Source organism: Helianthus annuus, chromosome 16 (genome assembly GCF_002127325.2).
Source record: "Helianthus annuus cultivar XRQ/B chromosome 16, HanXRQr2.0-SUNRISE, whole genome shotgun sequence".
Lineage (NCBI taxonomy): Eukaryota > Viridiplantae > Streptophyta > Magnoliopsida > Asterales > Asteraceae > Helianthus > Helianthus annuus.
The window spans coordinates 169,055,628-169,074,996 of record NC_035448.2 but is presented as its reverse complement, the minus strand read 5'-3'; the positions used below and the strand labels follow the sequence as shown (position 1 = coordinate 169,074,996).

Below are 19,369 nucleotides of genomic sequence, written 5' to 3'. Positions count from 1 at the left end.
CGAGAGTTAATGATCTGTACATTCTCGATATGAGCCAAGCCATTACCACGTCTGCACAAGTCACTTGCTTTGTCTCTAAAGCCACTGAAAAGGAGTCTATATCTTGGCACAGAAGAATGGGACACATTCACTTGAGGAAAATGAACCATCTGGTGAAGAATAATCTTGTGAATGGTGTTCCCGTGAGAAGTTTTCATTTACAAGATATCTGTGTACCGTGCCAAAAGGGGAAGCAAACGAAGAAGTCCCATCCTTTGAAGAAAATCAACACGGTCAGCATGCCTCTCGAACGTCTTCATATGGACCTTTTTGGACCTATGAAGCACAAGACAACGTTCGGTGATGCCTATTGTTTAGTAGTTACTGATGACTACTCTAGATTTTCTTGGGTATCCTTCATGGCACACAAGAGTGAAACTCCTGGCATCCTCGAGGATCTTCTCACAATGTTGGAGAATCTCTATTCGTTGAAAGTGAAAAGGATCCGAAGCGACAATGGAACAGAATTCAAGAATCAAGTTATGGATGAGTTCTGTACTTCTAAAGGCATTCTTCATGAATACAGTTCTCGTTACACTCCACAACAAAATGGTGTCGCGGAGAGGAAGAATCGCACGATAATAGAAACTGCAAGAACAATGTTAGTAGAGTCGGAACTCCCTGTTCAATTCTGGGGGGAGGCTGTGTCGACTGCGTGCTACACATTAAACAGAGTTCTTACAGTAAAGAGACATGGCAAAACTTGCTTCGAACTCCTTCAGAAAAGGAAACCGGATCTTTCTTACCTAGAACCTTTTGGTGGTCCTTGTACTATGATTGAACCAGATGGAAAATTTGGAGCAAAGGCTATCGAGGGCTTCTTCCTTGGATATGCAACTCCAAACTTTCGTGTTTGGAATCTAGCTACTAAAAAGATAGAGCTATGGAGTGAAGTGAGGGTTCAAAGGTACACGAGTCCTGTTAGGGCTCCGGGTGATCCGTGGATGTTCGATTATGATGGACTATTTGACTCCTTCAATCTGCCAACCTTTGACGAAGAATCAGCAGCGGCTAGGATGTTGTTGGAAAGTGACAACGCTGCTGTCTCGCCTTTGGTTAGACCTATTGTTGTTGACCCACAAGCTTCTTCGTCTGTCAACAATATGGTTCAAAATGAGGTTTATGAAGATGCTGCTGATTATAATGAATCTTCTGAAGATGATGAATATCATGATGCAGCTGAAGGATCTTCGGCTCCAGCTGCTCCTGTTCAAGGTGCCTCTGTTGATACACCTCATATGCAGAATGTAGATACTGCTGAAGGGAATGCATCCACCTCTACACACATCCCTGGTGTGGAGTTGGTTGTTGATCTTAATTTTAACAATTTGGGTATCAATGCTCGTGTGCCAGATAATCCTGAAATGAGGATTCATGATACCCATCCCCAGCAGAACATAATAGGAGATGTCCATCGCGGTGTGCAGACGCGTAATCAGCTGAGAAACAACCAGAATGCTGGTTTGTATTCAGCCATCAGAGAATCTGGTCAGCAGAATGACTGGTCCTTTGCGTGTTATGTGTCACAAGAAGAACCGAAGTCGTGGAAAGAAGCTTTGAAAGATAATGCTTGGGTTGAAGCCATGCAGGAAGAACTACAGCAATTTCAAAAGCTTGGTGTTTGGAAGCTTGTTGAAAGACCAGAGAACTACAAGAAAATTGGCACTCGATGGGTTTTCAAATGCAAGAAGGACGACCGTGGAGTGGTTATCCGTAACAAGGCAAGACTGGTCGTTCAGGGTTTTCGTCAAATAGAGGGGATTGACTACAATGAAGTCTATGCACCAGTTGCTCATCTAGAGGCTATTCGGATTTTCCTTGCTTATGCATCATTTAAGGGATTCAAAGTCTACCAGATGGATGTGAAAAGTGCTTTTCTTCATGGGATAGTTCAAGAAGAGGTGTATGTGGAACAGCCTCCAGGTTTCGAAGATCCAGTTCATCCTGATCGGGTTTGGTTGCTAAACAAAGCTCTTTATGGTTTACATCAAGCACCTAGAGCTTGGTACGCAACCCTATCCAACTATCTTCTGGAGAATGGATTCCGGAGAGGCCTTATTGATTGCACCCTCTTCGTCAAGGAACAAAATGGAGATCTTCTGCTGGTGCAGGTATACGTGGATGATATTATATTTGGTTCAACTAATGAATCTTTGTGCAGGGAATTCGAGCAAATTATGCAGGAAAAGTTCGAGATGAGCGCGATGGGAGAGATGAACTTCTTTTTGGGCCTACAAGTTCAGCAAACAGAGTCTGGGATATTCATTCATCAGACTAAATATGTTGGTGACATCTTGAGCCGGTTCCAGATGTCAGATGCAACGCCCGCCAGTACCCCACTTCCGCAGAATCACGGGATTACTCCGGATTTGAAGGGTGAAAGTGTCAACTCTTCCTATTATCGTGCTAGGATCGGATCTCTCATGTATCTTACTGCTTCGAGGCCTGACATCATGTATCCAACATGCCTGCTTGCAAGATATCAAGCTAATCCGAAGGCCTCCCATTTGTCAGCTACAAAAAGGATTTTTCGCTATTTGAAGGGATGCCCAGACACCGGTCTTTGGTACCCTAGGGATAATAGCTTTGATTTGACCGCATATAGTGATTCTGATTTTGGTGGTTGCAAAATTGACGGCAAATCAACAACAGCAGGATGTCAGTTCTTAGGAAGTCGCCTGGTGACGTGGCAGTGCAAGAAGCAGACGTGCGTTGCTACATCAACCTGTGAAGTAGAATATATCGCTGCCTCAAGTTGTTGCTCCCAAGTCTTGTGGATACAACAACAAATGCGCGACTACGGTTTTGAATTCCTAACTACTCCTATTTTTGTTGATAACAATGCTGCCTTACAGATCACTAGAAATCCTGTGCAGCATTCCAAGAACAAACACATCGAAATTAAATATCACTTCATACGTGATTGTTTTGATAAAAGATTAATCGATGTGATTCATATCCCCACCGAACACCAACGTGCCGACCTGTTTACAAAAGCCTTTGATAAATCACGGTTTGATTATCTACTTTTGGTCAACGGCATTAAGGTGCTCCCTGAGTAAACTCTTTGGCTAATCGTTTTTGTAAATATTTTCTTTCAAAATCCAAAAAAAAAAATTAATACAAAAAGATTTTCCTTTTATAATCTTTTAGCATTTTAGGGGGGAGAAAATTTCAAGAAAATGCAAAAACATTAGAAAATCTCAAAAATCCAAAAAGATGTGTTACGTTTCTGTCTTTTATTTCTTTGTTTAAAAAAAAAAAAAAAAAAAAAAACCCAAAAAATGAGTTTCTTGGGTGTGGTCGGTCAACATGTTTGAAATCATTAAACAAATGATTAGTATCTATTCTAACGATGTATCGATAGGCTCACAATCAAACTAAAATGTGCAGGATGATACAAACCTAACAGACTTCAAGTCAGGTGGGAACCATTCATTGGCATATGGTCTTAGTACCGAAATTTCGTTTGATAGATTGCCGAGGTTCAGAAATATTCGGTCTTTATGCTGCTTATCATCTGGGTATCATGGTTGTATCTTTTACCGAAATATAACGGGGACGCAAGTCTAGATCTTCCATGATACCATACATACGTGTACATATTGCATCCGACCTCAATAAGTGATAAACAATCACATGTCCAAACAAATAAGTGATAAAATATCACATTTATCCGGGAGTCAAGTTCGTCTCTCAGCTGTACGAAAGTACTGACCTGTTCACGGACTTGCTCCTGTGTCCTCATGCATCGAAAATCAAGTTCCTCATCAATAAGTGATTCTATCACATAGGGCTTGGTTTTCAAATCAAAATAAGTGAGTATCTCACATCTTATACGGTCAAACAGATGATAATCAGTATACTCACCGGTAAGATGAACTCTCGTGCATGCCTTGATACGGGAATGTGTCGTGAGGTGGATTCACATCGACTTGTAAGTATAATTCTTACCGTAAAGCGTATCTCCTAAGTATGATTACGTTTGATAAGTATGAGTTTATGTGGACAACAATATCGATAATCGAGGTAGTATACTTGTTAGGAACTTTAATCAGAAATCAAATAATGTTGACTAAGACCGTAAGCTAGTATGATTCCTTATCCTTGAAACTCGAAAAAGTTGCATCTGTACAGTTATTTATTTTATCATTTCTATTGCATTTAGTTTAATTTTCAGCATTTTAGGAAATGTAGTGGTTATGCTTGTTTTTTATTATGCCAAAGATGTTGCTTGGTGTTTGTGACCGGAAGCCTGAAACCTACTTCATAAATCGTTCTTGCTTCTGAAAACTCAAACGAATGTCAAAATGGTTAAATTGCTAAAACCCTGTGTGCAGTATGCAAAAAGTTTCATGCCTTGGTGTTTTTGAAACTGAAGTTGACGAATCAGGATCTGATTGACGAATAAAAGAACCATTGACGAAATAGACCTGGTCAAAGTCAGTCGTTAGTCAATCTGCTTCACATTGACGAATCAAGTCTATCTCGTCAAGGACTTTGACGAAACAGGGAGCCCAAGCCTGTTTCGCCAACGGGCTAACTTTAGGCCCAAGATAAGGCCCAGTTGTCTGTTTCGTCAAAGCCCGTATCAGATTCGTCAAAAGCCTGTTTCGCCAAAAAGGTGGGGCGGTGTATAAAAGTCTCTGATGTCAGAGATGTGGTTCACTTTTTCAAAAACACTCAAAAGTTTCCATCATCTTCTCTCCCAAACAGTCAAGAACCATACCGGCGATTATCTCATATTTCTCACTAAATCTTCGGATTTTCTTCAAAAACTTACAAACATAAAGGTGCAATGTCGTTTATCTTCGTGTTTTTTAAGTTTTGCCTCCGTCGGATCTCATCGGATATCATCGGAAACCTCATCGGTGACCGGATTTTCGGTGCTTTTTTGTTTATAATGATGTTTAAATTGTTTGGCTTACATATTAACTGCTAATCCTAAGTGCTTGTATGTTTGTTGCCTGTTCTGATTCGGGTTGGGTTTGAATAACAAAACAGGGTATTGCTTGCTAAATGGATTTTAGGGTTTGTACCGGGTTTTTGACAAAATGACTAAGAACTCATCATCCCTAAATAAAATTATGACATGTTGTTGGTAATTTTTCTGTGGATTATGGTGATCAAAACATGTTATAACTGTCTGTTTGGCGAAACTGACAAAACCCAGATCCTTATTCCGGCGAATTTGAACAGTCGGCGAATCAGAAATTGGGGAAACAGACGTGTTGACGAATCAGAGAGTCAACGAATCAGACTCGTTGGCGAAACACTAGTGTCTTCTGTCTCGTTAAAGGATGGTTTGACGAATCTGGATGGTCAACGAATCAGATCTGGTCAAACAACCATTTCTGTTTCGTCAAAAACATCTCTGTTTCGTCAAAGGATCCTTTGACGAATCACAATGGGTCAACAAAACAGATCTGGTCAACACTCAGATCTGTTTCGTCAAACTCTTTCCTGTTTCGTCAAATGTGGTCTGTTTCGCCAAAATGCCTTAGTGAAATTCTCAGTAGGCAGTCTGTTCACAGTGGGCATGTATGACAAGCTGTATGTCTAGTGGATACATGAACTTGTATCCATACATGTCCAAATGTATGTGTAAGTGACTATTATTTACTATGGACGTTTATACTTGCAGATGGCACCCAAGGAAGGTAAACGTAAGCCGGCAACTAAGAAAGAAAACAAAACGGAAGAGGAAATCATGTCGGAAAAGCGGCATAATCAGGTTGCATATTTGGATCCAGAAGAGAAACTGATCGAGCTAAAAGATATTACACAATGGATCCGGGAATCGCGTATCAATTATGCAATCACATTCTCAACGCCTATATACAAGTCTCTAATCAAGGCGTTCTGGGATTCGGCACATGTTAGAGAATTGGATGGCAAAGAAGTTATCAGCGGTCGGGTAGAGAACGTGGACGTGATTGTGTCACCGGAGATTCTGAATGAAGTTCTTCAGCTACAGGATATTCCGGACGCGCCAATTTCTGTTCCTATCATGTGCATCCGTGGGTGTTTATTACAGATGAAGTGTACGGGTGATATCTTCAGCATGCAGATAAACAAGGGTGACTTCCCGCTTCGATACAAGTTTCTTTTGCACGTTCTCATCCAGTGTATAAGCAACAAACGGGCCGGTTATGATATGGCCAGTAATGAGCTCATGGGACTCTTTGTGGCCTTGGTACTAAATAGACCGTTTAGTATTTCAAGGTTCATATTTGAGTATATGAAAGAGAATCTGACGAGGACGGGAAAGAATCGAACCATCAGAAGCAAATATTGGATGTACCCTCGGTTTCTGCAGATGATCATGAACGTTCAGCATCCAAGCCTGCCAAAAACCGACAATGATCTGCTAAAAATTGAAGCTATGAATCTCCATTCTTTACGTCTCATCAGGAACTTAGCACATAAACGGTACAAGGAGAGTAACCCTCCAAGGAAACTTTTCGGTGCTCTTCATGATACTACGTATGTTGCTCCTGAAGATAACAAGTGGCGTCATGCAGAAAGTCAATCTGATGACGAAGAACCTGAGTTGACAAGGATGATGAGTGAGAAATTCGGTCCAGAACCTGAAGTATCAGATGAATCTGATAGTGATGATGATGGTGGTGATGGTGGTGATTGCTGGTGCAGTTGGTGCATCGAGTGTAGGCACAACTGCTGGTGCTTCAGCTGGTGGCACCTCAGCAGGGGGAGTGTCAGCTGGTGACACCTCAGCTGGTGGTGACGATGAGGCGGAGTCAGATTCTGAGGATGACTTTCTACTTGATCCCGGATACGAAATGTATCGGGATGAACGTGGGGTAAGAAGGTACAGAAAGATAAGACAGGAAGATGATCCTGAATATGTTCCTGAAGAACCTGAAACGGAGCGTGCAAAGAAAAGGAAAGCTGATAAAGCTGCTGAGCATCATAAGAGAAAGAAAGCTCGAAAGTACTTAAGTACCTCCTCCAGAGGATCGGCACCTCAAGCACCCACTCCTGAACCTCCTGTGATTTCAACCCCTCCTGCAGCTCAAACTGTGCCTGCTCAAGTTACTCCTCAACGCTCTATGGCAGCATCGATTAGAGCAACGACAGCTGGGCCAAGTGCTGAACGACAGCAGACTTTTACAGATATGACTCAGGATGAAAAGAATAACTTCTTGTTTATGCAATTTGAAGCTGCGGCTGATCGGATTAAAAGGCAAACTGACTTCATTCATATCACAAAACGTGACCAAGTCAGTCAGTTGGTGGAGATTGAGAGGTTAAAAACAGCAGTTGGTGCACAGCAGGCCACTATCCAACACCAACAGGAAGAGATCAACAGGCTTAAGGCAGAGAATGAGCGTCTGAAAGCGTCTGAAGTTGAACGGGATAGGAGAAGTTCTGTTCTTCAAAAACTGGCCGAAGACTTGAAGGGTCGGTGTGATTATATGAAGAACTGGTATGAATCAAGGAATACAACTATTGCTGAGGGTGTAAAGACAATGACGAGGGGGTATGAGTTCCTAAGAAAGCGCGTGGCGACTTTATGGGAAGATCGGTGCAAGCAGCAGGAAATCTTGCAAAAACGGGATGAAGACCCAGAGGATCAGGGTAATCCAGATACAGCTGCTGCACCTCAGCAACCCCCAGCTGGACTTCATCTGCTATCATTGTATATCAGCCGTCAACTCTTGGATCATCTCAGGCTGGCTCTAGTGGAACTGTTGGTGAAGAACAGCTCCTAGAGGCGTTAGCTGGTACATCCTCTGTTCCCAGTACTGCAGATTTTGCTTTGCAGGTTGTACCACCAGTCACCAAAGGACTACTGGAGGAAGGTGAGATAGTTGAAGATCTCACGCCTCAACAGATGATCACTCTCATGGCAATGCGTGATGTAAACGACGAAGAAGTAGAGAAAATGCCAAGTGAACCGGAGACTGGGGAGTCTGTGAATGTTGAAAATGTTGATGAGATAGTATTTGAAGGTGCTGCCAAGAAATCAACTTATGTGAGAGAAGACGGTACCGAATTTGCTCCGTTTGATGAGGACTGGCTAAAGGATAATGTTGAGGACATTGATGAACACTTGAAGAACCATGACGCTTCTGAAAATGCCACAGATGCGTTTACCGCATGGCGTCAGCGGTTTCTGTCTAAGGTTGCTAAGCCAGCTCCTGAACCTGAACAGGTGGATTTCCTACGGCTAGAAAAGGCCAAGCCAAGTGGGCGTATCTTATGTTGGATGTTTGTTAAAGAAATCCACTGTATAGCCATCAAAAGGGAGTTCGGGATTCTGTATTTCCGATCGTTGCTGAGTATCCTATCACTGCCATTCTACGACGTGGCAGCTCTTACAAAACTTGAGCTCATTAATCGCTCAAATTTTGAAGGTGCTTCTCTGTCACACCCCAACCGATGGCGGAAACATCGGGATGAGACGAAGTGTGTAGATTGCTCAAAACGTCATAACACTATGTGACAATAATTAATTTAAATTCAAATTTCATTTCAAAACTTAAAAGTCATACATGATTCAAAAGGAAATAACAACATTGTTTCAACAAGTAACATAACGAACAAAAGATAGAATATTCTAGGCGTGTATCCAGTCCACCCTAAACTTGTTTCATGAATCATCCATACTTCAATAATCAACCTGCAACATGTATTAAAATAGAGTTCAATGCAAAAGCAAAGAGCGAGTATACAAGTTTGTTTACATAGCATAATAGAATAAAACTCATATCCAACATGAACATAATAAAATAGTTTCAACGTGCTAGTTTACGTAGTCCAATTGATAGCCCAAGTTTCCCAATGCGTTTAAGTACCTAACCCAAAGTTTCACGGGAGGTTGATATGTCTCCTCCTAACAATACCCCAAAGACTAACGGGGAGGTGCATTACTCCTATAGCGCTACTATTGTTAAGGCGGAACTACACACAGGGATTAAACGTTCACATAGCACAAAATAGTCTCAAGAATCACAAGTTTCATGTTTCATGTTTAAATGGATAGAGTAAGTTTCAAATAAGTTTCAAGTGTCACGTGCGTTTAATATAGAATACATGTTGCACCCAAAGTGTTTAAAAGTAAAAATGGGTTCGAGTATACTCACATTGGTTGCGTATAAGAATTTCTTGAAATAACGCACGAGTAAAGATGGAGAATAACGAACGGAAAACGATCACCCTAAATATTATAACACGATCTTATTATTATTTAATAGTTAAATAAATTAATTTATTTAGATAATTTATCTAAATATTAACCTTTAACGTTATAAAAGGGATTATAACGAATTGTTTACTATTCTTGGAGTTTATCATAAAATAGAAAAGAATATTTATTTAATAAATTTTCGGTTTATAAAGATTCTTAAAATAAAAGAATTTTAGATAAAAACTCGTTTAATTAATAATGGGTTTAAAGATTAAACAGGTTTTAAAAGAACTTTTAAAAGAACAGAAATTATAAAGGTTTTATTTTTTTTTTTTTACAAAAAGGAAAAAGGATTTTAAAACTAAAATCTCAAAAAGTGGCCAAAACTGGCCAAACCGGCCTGGGACGGGACTTGAATTCGCGTCACTGTGTTTACGTGCACGTAGGCCCGACCGCTGAACTACGTGTTTAACCCGAAAGGAGATACGCTTTGTAATCCTTTTATACCAGTTGCAACCCAATTACATTAATTCATAGCCCACTTAATATTTGAAATCACATCTCACACAAATTATATAAGATTTATAAATGTTATAGATTATAAAGTCTCTGTTATGTGTATGTATGCTTATAATTCTATATATATTTTTCTTTACTTTTATATATATCATGTGTAAAAATTTCCAAAAGGTAATAATAATAATAAACAAGTGGGCTATTGAACCTTTCACGAACTGAATCATAAACAAACCCAAAAGTACAGCGACTTTGTAGGAGGTCCGGATTAAACCCGCGATCTCTGATTGGATTTACACGCTCACACCCACTGAGCCAGTTTACAAGATGTGTCAATTTGTGGTTTTTGTTTCATTTGCTCACATGTACTGTTGTCTTCTTTTTTTTAACAAGAAACAAACAGACAATTGGCACTTCATGTGATGTGAACAAAACAAACTTCCAGTTATTATTTGTTGAGGTTAAACATTTCAGTATTTTAATATATAAGAAGTAATAAGAGACTAAACTGAATTTAAGAAACAAATCATACCGAAACAGTGAAGGAAAAGGGGCGAACTCGAGCTACAATCTGACCCGAATCGAACCGTGTGAACCGAAAGTCAAGCAGCCTTGAATCAACGTATAGACAAAACAAAACTCGAAACAAAACTGAGTCGAACATAACTCGGGGCTGCCGACGTGAACCCAAGTTGAACTAAGCCGAACTAAACCCGAAAACCCGCTGAAACGGAACCCGAAACTGAACCCAAACTGAAATAATAAAAACCCGAACTGACTGAGTCGAGACACAAAACTGATCGAATTGGAAACCAATTTAAAACGAGAAACCGAACCTGGAGTTGAGACGATCGGAAGTTGACGGGAGTTAGCCGGAACTCGAACCCGTGACCGGATGTTTCCAACCGGCACTCAAACTAACAGTGAACTAACCCAAACTGAAGCCGGACCTGAACTAGACCGGGAACAAGCCGGATCGGAACCGACGTCCGCCGCTGCTGCGGCTCCTGTTCCTGTTGCGCCGCCACCGCCGCGGTGGCTGTCGGCTCTGTTACAGAGTGAGAGAGAGGAGGTGAGCGGGATGGAGGATGAGAGGAGTAACGGTAAAGGGGGGGTTGCGGCTGGAAACAACCACCGCCGCCGCCGATGGTCACACCGGAGAAGAAACACGGGGGGGATTGTTGCTGAGCTTGAGAGGAGAGATGAGGTTGGGTCTGATGTATGTTGGTGGTTGCTGTTTTGGAGATACATCCGTAGAGAAGAAAGGGTTTGGGAGGGAAACTTTGTAGAGAAGATGGGGAGGTGAAAAGCTTATTGTGTTGTCTGCATATATAACGAGATAGATAGGGTTTGGCACATATATATATTTTTTTTTGAAACAAAAGACAATATGGCCCCTTAACTTTGAAAGGTTTATTTAACTAGGTTAAATTATGTTAGAAAAGGAAAACTAGTTTAACAACAAAACTAACCAGGTTAATTTACTAGCTTTAATATCTAACGAGACTAACTATGTTATAATAAAAATGAACTTTTTAAATAGTAATATTAATTAATTTACTTAATAAAATAGGATAGATGGATAACCATACTTACGAACAAATTAAATTAAAGATAAAGCTTTTTCGACGATTATAATGAAACGACGAATAGAAGGATACAAAGTTTCCAAAAATAGGAATATAGACAACGGGTTCTGAATATGGAAAGTTATGAAAACGCGGAGCGTTACAGTCTCCCCTCCTTTAGGAAATTTCGTCCCGAAATTTATTGAAGAGGAAGGCTTGAAAAGTTTTGGCAATAAGGTGATTATTAAGAAATGAGACTTTGAAAATTTGAAATGTTTTGAAAAATATGAAGTTTTGGATAACGACAAGGCCTAGTACTTTGAATAAGGTGATAACGGTCTACTAAGTACATCTACATAAGAAATAAGAATAGGAAGACGGTTTAACAGACTTGATTGTCAACGAGGTTCATATAAAAGACAAAAATAATAGAGAATACTAGAAGTATAGAAGTGGACGATTGATTCTTAATAAACGGATGCATGTATAAGAATGATATAAGCATTAGATAGACGAAAGTAACGTGTTAAAGATGAAGTCTCGTCATGGATAATCGGATATAATGCGTCTGTGAGTTGTCTAAGGTTGTACAGGTCTAAATGGTCTGTAAAACACTGAATTTCTCATAGTACGCTTTATGAAATTTTGGTAACATGGTGAAAACACTTATATATAGGAAGTACCAGCGGCGTATCCACCATGTTTGGACTACGTTGCATCTGTTTCATATTCCGTGCAATGTTACATTCTATGCCTTACCATACACAGTAGTACACTCTATGGTTCTCATACGGCCATTACTATAATCCCGTGTGCACCCGCGATTATACCAATCGTCGCATGATCCGCATATCTTGTACTAGTTGCGTATGAATCAAGGTATGCATAAATTTTGAAAATAAGATTGCGAGTGTATAGAAATGTAGCATATAAGCATGTTTGCGTTCCAAATAGTATAAGTCCAACGTAAGCGAATCCTTCGGGTTTCGCCCGTGTACATGTGCGAATGTATATATTTTTGAGTAAAAAAAAAGCATGAGCATAGTATAAGTTTAAATTTGAACATGCACGTGAGCATAAACACAAAACGCATGCCAGGAGTATGAGTAAAAGTATAAGCATAACGTGTATTAAAATGAGCATAAATGTGAGCACAATTTGAGCACAAACGAATGACGTGAGTATAGACACAATTCGTATAAATGAGAGTACAAACAAAAGTACAAGTATAACAGAAATCTTATAAACGTGAGTATAAATGCGAGTACGAATATAACGTAAATCGTATAAATGAGAGCATAAATGCGAGTACGAGTGTGAATACGAGTATAAATATGAGTATAAACACAAGATGCATGAGTATGGATGTAAATGTGAAAATTAAGTGTAAAACATGAATGTTTAAGTATGAATAAAATACATGTGTATGAGTATAAGTGTAACAAAGTTGTAAAAGTGCAACTGAAAACATAACTCGTATGAATATGAATACGAATGTAGTATAGACATGAATGTAAGGACAACGTAAATGTATAATTGCGAGTGTGTGTATAAACGTAAAACGTATGAATTTTGAATCATGAGTATAACATAAATGTGTAAGTGTGAACATAAGTAAAGGCATAGAATGTATAAGTATGGATGTAGGAATTAATGATTTTATTTATAGTATAAATCGAAATGCACGAGTTTATGCGCGTAAAAGATTAAAAGTTTTGAGTATGAAAGAAAAAGGGGACGAGTGACGCGCGTGAGATTGTTGGGAGATATTGACTAAAACGTGTAAAATGATATGCATATATAGTTGTTCGCGCAAAACGTGAAGTTAAAATAGATTGAGTTGTCATGGAATGTAGAAATCTAGTTTGTGAATGTAAGGAGAATATAAAAGAAGACATCTTTTGATTATGCGAAATGATACTTTGTAAAAGAATGGAAATGCTATTATGGTTTTAAAAGAATTTACATAGTTGCGAATTTGTCGGTTCTTATGAAGTTTCCTTGCCCACGTGTATTGAATTTAATTGACGTATCGCGTGAGGTTTTGAAAGTGCTAGGGATTAATAAGTTTGCATCGTTTTAAGTAACTTTGTATTAGAAAATTTTGAAATTTACAGAATCTTGTGAAAAAGTTGATCCTTAGAAAAAGAAATTTGGTATACGAATTTAGTGATTGTTGAAAAATGTTTTATTGGTTTTGAAAAGGAGTTTTAGTAAATGATTGAATAAGATTTTTAATATTTTATAGGTGTGTGCAAAAAAGTTGATTCGATTCTCAATTGAAAATAAAATCTCTAGTTTAATGATATGTGATGAGCTTGTTTTATTAGTTATGTTGAATACAAAATTCGCGGGCAATGGATTTGTTAGACCGACTAAGTTGACGGGTAGTATTTCGTGAAATTTTGAATGTTGAGAAACAAGTGTCTACGGAAGAGTTAAAAATTTCACGTGTGTAAGCTATATAAAAATATAGATTGTAGGATAAGAAGTTCATTCATATAAACAATGCATTTTGAAATAATTAGAGATTTGACTAATGATAATCGATTTAGATGTATAAATGATCGTGTTTACATAATATAGTCTACTAAAGAAAGTATTGGTAACGATCACCTAAGTAAGGGAATCACCCCTAACTCGTTGGAAAGGTCGTTGTAAGATGAGAAAAGAAGTGGAGTTAATCGTCATGGTAAGGAAATCACTCCTATCTCGACGATATGTCTCCACTTGTTACAAAAAGAAAAATGTAAATAAAATTACGAGAAATTATGCATGCTAATAATGCGTAATCGTATGAAAAGTAATAGTATGATGTATGCGCAAAAGTGAAATCTCACAAATAGTTCAAAATTGACAAGAGAGAGTTTCATCATAAAAGATCGAAAATAATAAGGCGTAAGTTCGATAAAAAGAGACTTGGATTGTTCCAAAACGGAACGTTGACTAACCGAAGTGGTCGAAAGGTCATTTGAAATTGAAGAGCATGCTTTGGCCTAATAGATGGTATACTCTCGCCGACAAGTCGGTTAACGGTATTCGCCCTTCCGGTTACTACATGCCCCAATTCAATCGAAAATTCGAGACTTGGCGAGATTTATGTAAAATCAAGGAGTGGGACTAGTCGACTAGGTGCGGGTTTCACCCCTAGCTTGACGAGTTCGTACCCTAAGTGTGGTTGGTACTCGTTGGGTCGAAGTTTAATTTCGACACGTTAACGAGGGTCCACTAGAAAATGAATTTGAAATTTGAAATTTGAAATTTCCATTAAGATGTGGATTTCACTCCTAACTTAATGGTGTAATTTCGTGCAACAAAATGAAATCAAGCGAGATGAGAGTTGTTTACCAAATTGTGGGTTTCACGCCTATTTTGGTAAACTCGTCTCTTTTGTATAATATGAGTGTTTTCGAGTTTAAGAAAAATCGAGTAAAATGCCTTAGGGAGAGCGTATGTTAAAAGGACAAACGAACAAGCATAAACACATAAGAAGGCATGTCGAGAGTAACACATAAGGATTAGGACAATAAAATGAGTATCAACACATAATACAACAAGTATCGAACATAATAGACAAGCATTAACACACAATGAAACAAATATTAACACATAAGGATGGCATGTCAAGTATTAACACATAAGTGACACATATGTTTAAAAGATCATAAGAGAATAAATAAGGCAAATAAAGTAGCATGCAAGTAGTTTGAAGTAAAACATACGAATAAAGCTCTAAAACTATAGACTAGGTTAAAGCATTCCTACTTTTCCTAATTCCCTATAGTTATGGCTCTGATACCAATCTGTCACACCCCAACCGATGGCGGAAACATCGGGATGAGACGAAGTGTGTAGATTGCTCAAAACGTCATAACACTATGTGACAATAATTAATTTAAATTCAAATTTCATTTCAAAACTTAAAAGTCATACATGATTCAAAAGGAAATAACAACATTGTTTCAACAAGTAACATAACAAACAAAAGATAGAATATTCTAGGCGTGTATCTAGTCCACCCTAAACTTGTTTCATGAATCATCCATACTTCAATAATCAACCTGCAACATGTATTAAAATAGAGTTTCAATGCAAAAGCAAAGAGCGAGTATACAAGTTTGTTTACATAGCATAATAGAATAAAACTCATATCCAACATGAACATAATAAAATAGTTTCAACGTGCTAGTTTACGTAGTCCAAGTGATAGCCCAAGTTTCCCAATGCGTTTAAGTACCTAACCCAAAGTTACGAACGAATTAAATTAAAGATAAAGCTTTTTCGACGATTATAATGAAACGACGAATAGAAGGATACAAAGTTTCCAAAAATAGGAATATAGACAACGGTTTCTGAATATGGAAAGTTATGAAAACGCGGAGCGTTACATTCTCACTTTGCACGTCTTCTCAAGATGAACAGGAAGTCAGGATGGAAAGACAAGTCCTACAAACCGCAGTTTCCAAGGCATCAGCACATCAGGTTCACACTTGATCCGGAAACAAATACAGGCAGGTACAAGCTGGTGTATGATCCTCCGAGAGTGGTAGATAAGATTCCTCTCATGCCGATGCAACAGGATTTTCTTGGAGACATGCGTCTATGGTGTTATGATTCGGATACGCATGAAGCAGTGATCGTATTCAACGATGACAAGAATTTTAGAATACTGGACCCGATGTGGTTGGTGAATATGTCGGCGTCTGATATCACGAAGTTGTACAGGCATGACATCATCTACGAAGACAAGGATGCTCATCAAGCGTTAAAGTTTCAACGAATTGCATGCTACTGCTATTACCGGGGAATACATTCTGGTAGTTCCTGGTCAAGGCGTCACCTGTGAAGATCAAGATGAAGACCGAAGACCAGCAACAGACAAGGGGGAGTTTGTTGGTGCACTTTTTGTGTCTGTCGCTAGTCTTGTATATAGTGTCGTATTTTGTACGGTCTTTAGTCTTTTATCGAGTCTGTATCCGTAGTCGACCAAGTCGGATATCCTCCTATCCGCTTGTGTCCGACATATTTTGTCTCTCGTGTTTGTAATTTGTGTTAAACTATGCATGTCGCATGAAAGGGCATTAATGTCTTTTGTAAACAACTTCTGTTCCAGTTCTGTTTCTGCAAACTGTTGTGCAGAAACAGTATGCAAAGTGCAGCCCTTGACGAAACAGGACTGTTTCGTCAATTTGTTGTCGACGAATCAGATCTGTCAGTTTCGTTTATGATTCGTCAAGGTGGTCAACGAATCAGACTTGATTCGTTGACTGTTGGGCTTTAACTTGGGCTTTCATCTGTTTCGTCGGCCCAAGTTCACTTTCGTCAATGCCGTTAGCCCAGCTGCTATATATAGGAACAGAATGTTATCTGATAAGGTTGGAGATGCTAGTTTACCATTGTTGCTTGTAAGAACTGTGTTTGTATCAGTTGGCATTTCTCAGTTTAATCAAACGAGTGTGTTTCTTTGGTTAACCGCGTGTTTATCTTGTTCTATGTTTGGTTGGCTTAGTTAAGTGGATTCCGCACACTTAACTTTGTTTGCTATAAACAAGGATTCCGTAGTGAAAATCGATCCTCCGATTTAGGGACCTACATATATAAAATAAAAGAGTAAATTGCTAAAATCCCTGACGGTTGTTCACATTTGCTAGATCCATCTAAAAAAGGTTTTTTTCTCATAGGAACCACTGAGGTTTCAAAAAAGTTGCTAAATCCATCCAAAAAGACTAACACCCTAACAAAACTAACTTGATAGAGGGTTAATTTAGTCATTGTCTTAATATATTTAATTTACCCTTAATGGAAAATGCAGCGAAAACATCAAAGCTATTAAAGCTATTATTAGTGGACTTGAATCAAATCAAAACTTATATCAAATCAGTGGACTTAAATTAAATCAATCCTTCGATTGTTGATTTCAAGCAGAAGGCAATGTGCTAGCTAGACATTGTGATTTTTTTAGTTTTATGGTGTTTATAAGATTGCACATCCAAAGGACTTGCTAGCACCAACTTCAATCTTTTCAACAACGAATAAATATTTTTCAATCATCTATTTGGGTGTGCATTATATATTTTCATCAATCATCTATATGGGTCAAACAAACAGGTCTTGAAACAACTTACAGGTCTGTTAGTTGAAGGCCAGCTAGATAGATTACAGGTATGTTAGTTACAGGCCAGCTGATATGGGTCAAACAAACAGGTCTTGAAACAACTTATGATCAGCTGTAATGCAGGTGTTTAACACACCACTGTCGCATCATGCGTTGTTGTAAACGGATACATCGTTGTTTCAAAGAATTTCTATTGACATAATTGAACGAACACAAATGAACAACGATGTATCCGTTTTACATTTATTTGTAAGTCGTAACCACTCATTGCGTTTTGAACGAACATTCGAAGTTATAATGTATCCACCACTGCATTTTCAGTACCTATTCGACTCACAGAAAGACACTACTGTCATGAAATGTGGACACACAATGCGCTCTCAATGTTGTAACGAGATGATAAGCCGTAATAAGTAAGTATTTATATGATTCTTTGGTTCATGTATTTATCTTTTTGCATTTTTACTAAAATTTAATTCTTTTTTTTTTCAACAGATTCTCCTGTCCTATATGCACCAAGTCAGTAATGGATATGTCTATGATTTGGAGAAGACTAGATGAGGAGGCAAGTCTAGTTAATCATTTTTATCTTCGTTGTTGTAAACGGATACATTGTGAGGTCGTAGCTTCAAAAATTGGGTTTTAGGGTTTTGTTTATAAAAGGGTGGGGGGCAAGATATAACTCTTAAAAAAGGGTAAATTATATATTAAGACAATGACTAAATTACCCCTCTATCAAGTTAGTTTTGTTAGGGTGTTAGTCATTTTGGATGAATTTAGTAACTTTTTTGAAACCTTAGTGGTTCCTATGAGAAAAAAAAACCTTTTTTGGATGGATCTAGCAAATGTGAATAAACGTCGGGGACGATTTTAGCAATTTACTCAAAATAAAATAAACAAAGTTTGAATAATCATATTACCTTTTTGGATTCTACAATACTTCTACCAACTTGTTGGTTATCTTCCTCAGAATCATCACCTGGATCTGGATTTGGAATATAATCTACATCCCCCGCACGAGTGTTCCTTTTCACTGTTTTTTTCTTCATTTTGTTACTGTCTACCAAACTTGTCATAGAGTCCACAACGTTTTTAACTCCTAATTCTCGTAGTCTTTTTTTGTTCTCCTGAATCCTCGCTGGTCTAGCTTCCATGTACACATTACCTAGTCAAAGTCAAAAAGTAACCAATGAGAAGAAGAAAAAAAACAATACATCAAAGTAGAACTGGCAAACGGATCGGTCGGGTCGGGTCATGGGTCAAAACAGGTTCGGGTCGAAACGGGTCAATTAAAAAAAGGGTTGTTTTGGTTCGGGTCGAAACGGGTTCGGGTCAAACAGGTTCGGGTTGGAATGGGTTCGGGTCGGAACGGGTTCGGGTCGGAACGGGTTCGGGTCGGAACGGGTTTCGGGTTGGTTAAAAAAATGATTTTTTTAAAGTGATTGTACATCAAGGGGCAATTTTGTCGGGTTAAAACGGGTCCGGGTTGGTAACCTTCGAAAAAGTTTCTGTGAGATACAGTCCCGCATAACTCCCTTTCACTCTAAATGATAACCGGCTGCAAACACTTGTATCGATCCTAATCACTAATCTTTTCACCCGTTTATTTCAGATTCAGCCGTGAATTCTTTTTTTGTTTTCTAATCACAGACGCAAGCTGCAACTATCAAACTAGATCAGTCTTTTTCTACGTTCGAAAACCCGACTGCAGAAATCGAGTTAGCTGTCGCAGACGCCATTAACATTGAAAAGTCAGTTGCTGATAGATCAGCAGTAAACTCGTAAAATCCAATATAATATGTCGAGTATTGAACCCAAATCAAATCCAGATTAACTTTGTAAATAACAGCAACAACACGACTCAGATTCATAACTAAAATAAGCCGTGATATGCGTGTATAACTAGATTTTCTTTGATTTAGTTCCTTCTTTGAACCAAACTCAGATCTTAATCATCAAACTGATCTGATTTCGATT

General features: G+C 38.5%; 1 protein-coding gene and 1 long non-coding RNA gene across 4 annotated transcripts in view; both read right to left on the bottom strand.

The window, feature by feature from the left end:
- Positions 1-18,556, bottom strand: part of LOC110916003 — a 28,793-nt gene extending 10,237 nt beyond the window's left edge. For both annotated transcript variants that reach the window (XM_035984878.1, XM_035984879.1), the window contains exon 1: positions 18,313-18,556. In XM_035984878.1, the coding sequence (XP_035840771.1) occupies positions 18,313-18,546 (234 nt within the window). In that variant the 5' untranslated portion in view covers positions 18,547-18,556. The remainder of the gene's footprint in view (positions 1-18,312) is intronic.
- LOC118487949 lies at positions 8,507-11,042 on the bottom strand. 2 transcript variants are annotated; one of them, XR_004882960.1, is made up of 4 exons: positions 10,546-11,042; positions 10,242-10,462; positions 9,150-9,223; positions 8,507-8,686 (listed from the first exon to the last, which is right to left on the bottom strand). It is a non-coding gene; the product is annotated as an uncharacterized LOC118487949 (long non-coding RNA). The 2 variants fall into 2 exon arrangements; XR_004882961.1 differs by lacking the exon at positions 9,150-9,223.
- Positions 18,557-19,369: the final 813 nt, after the last annotated feature.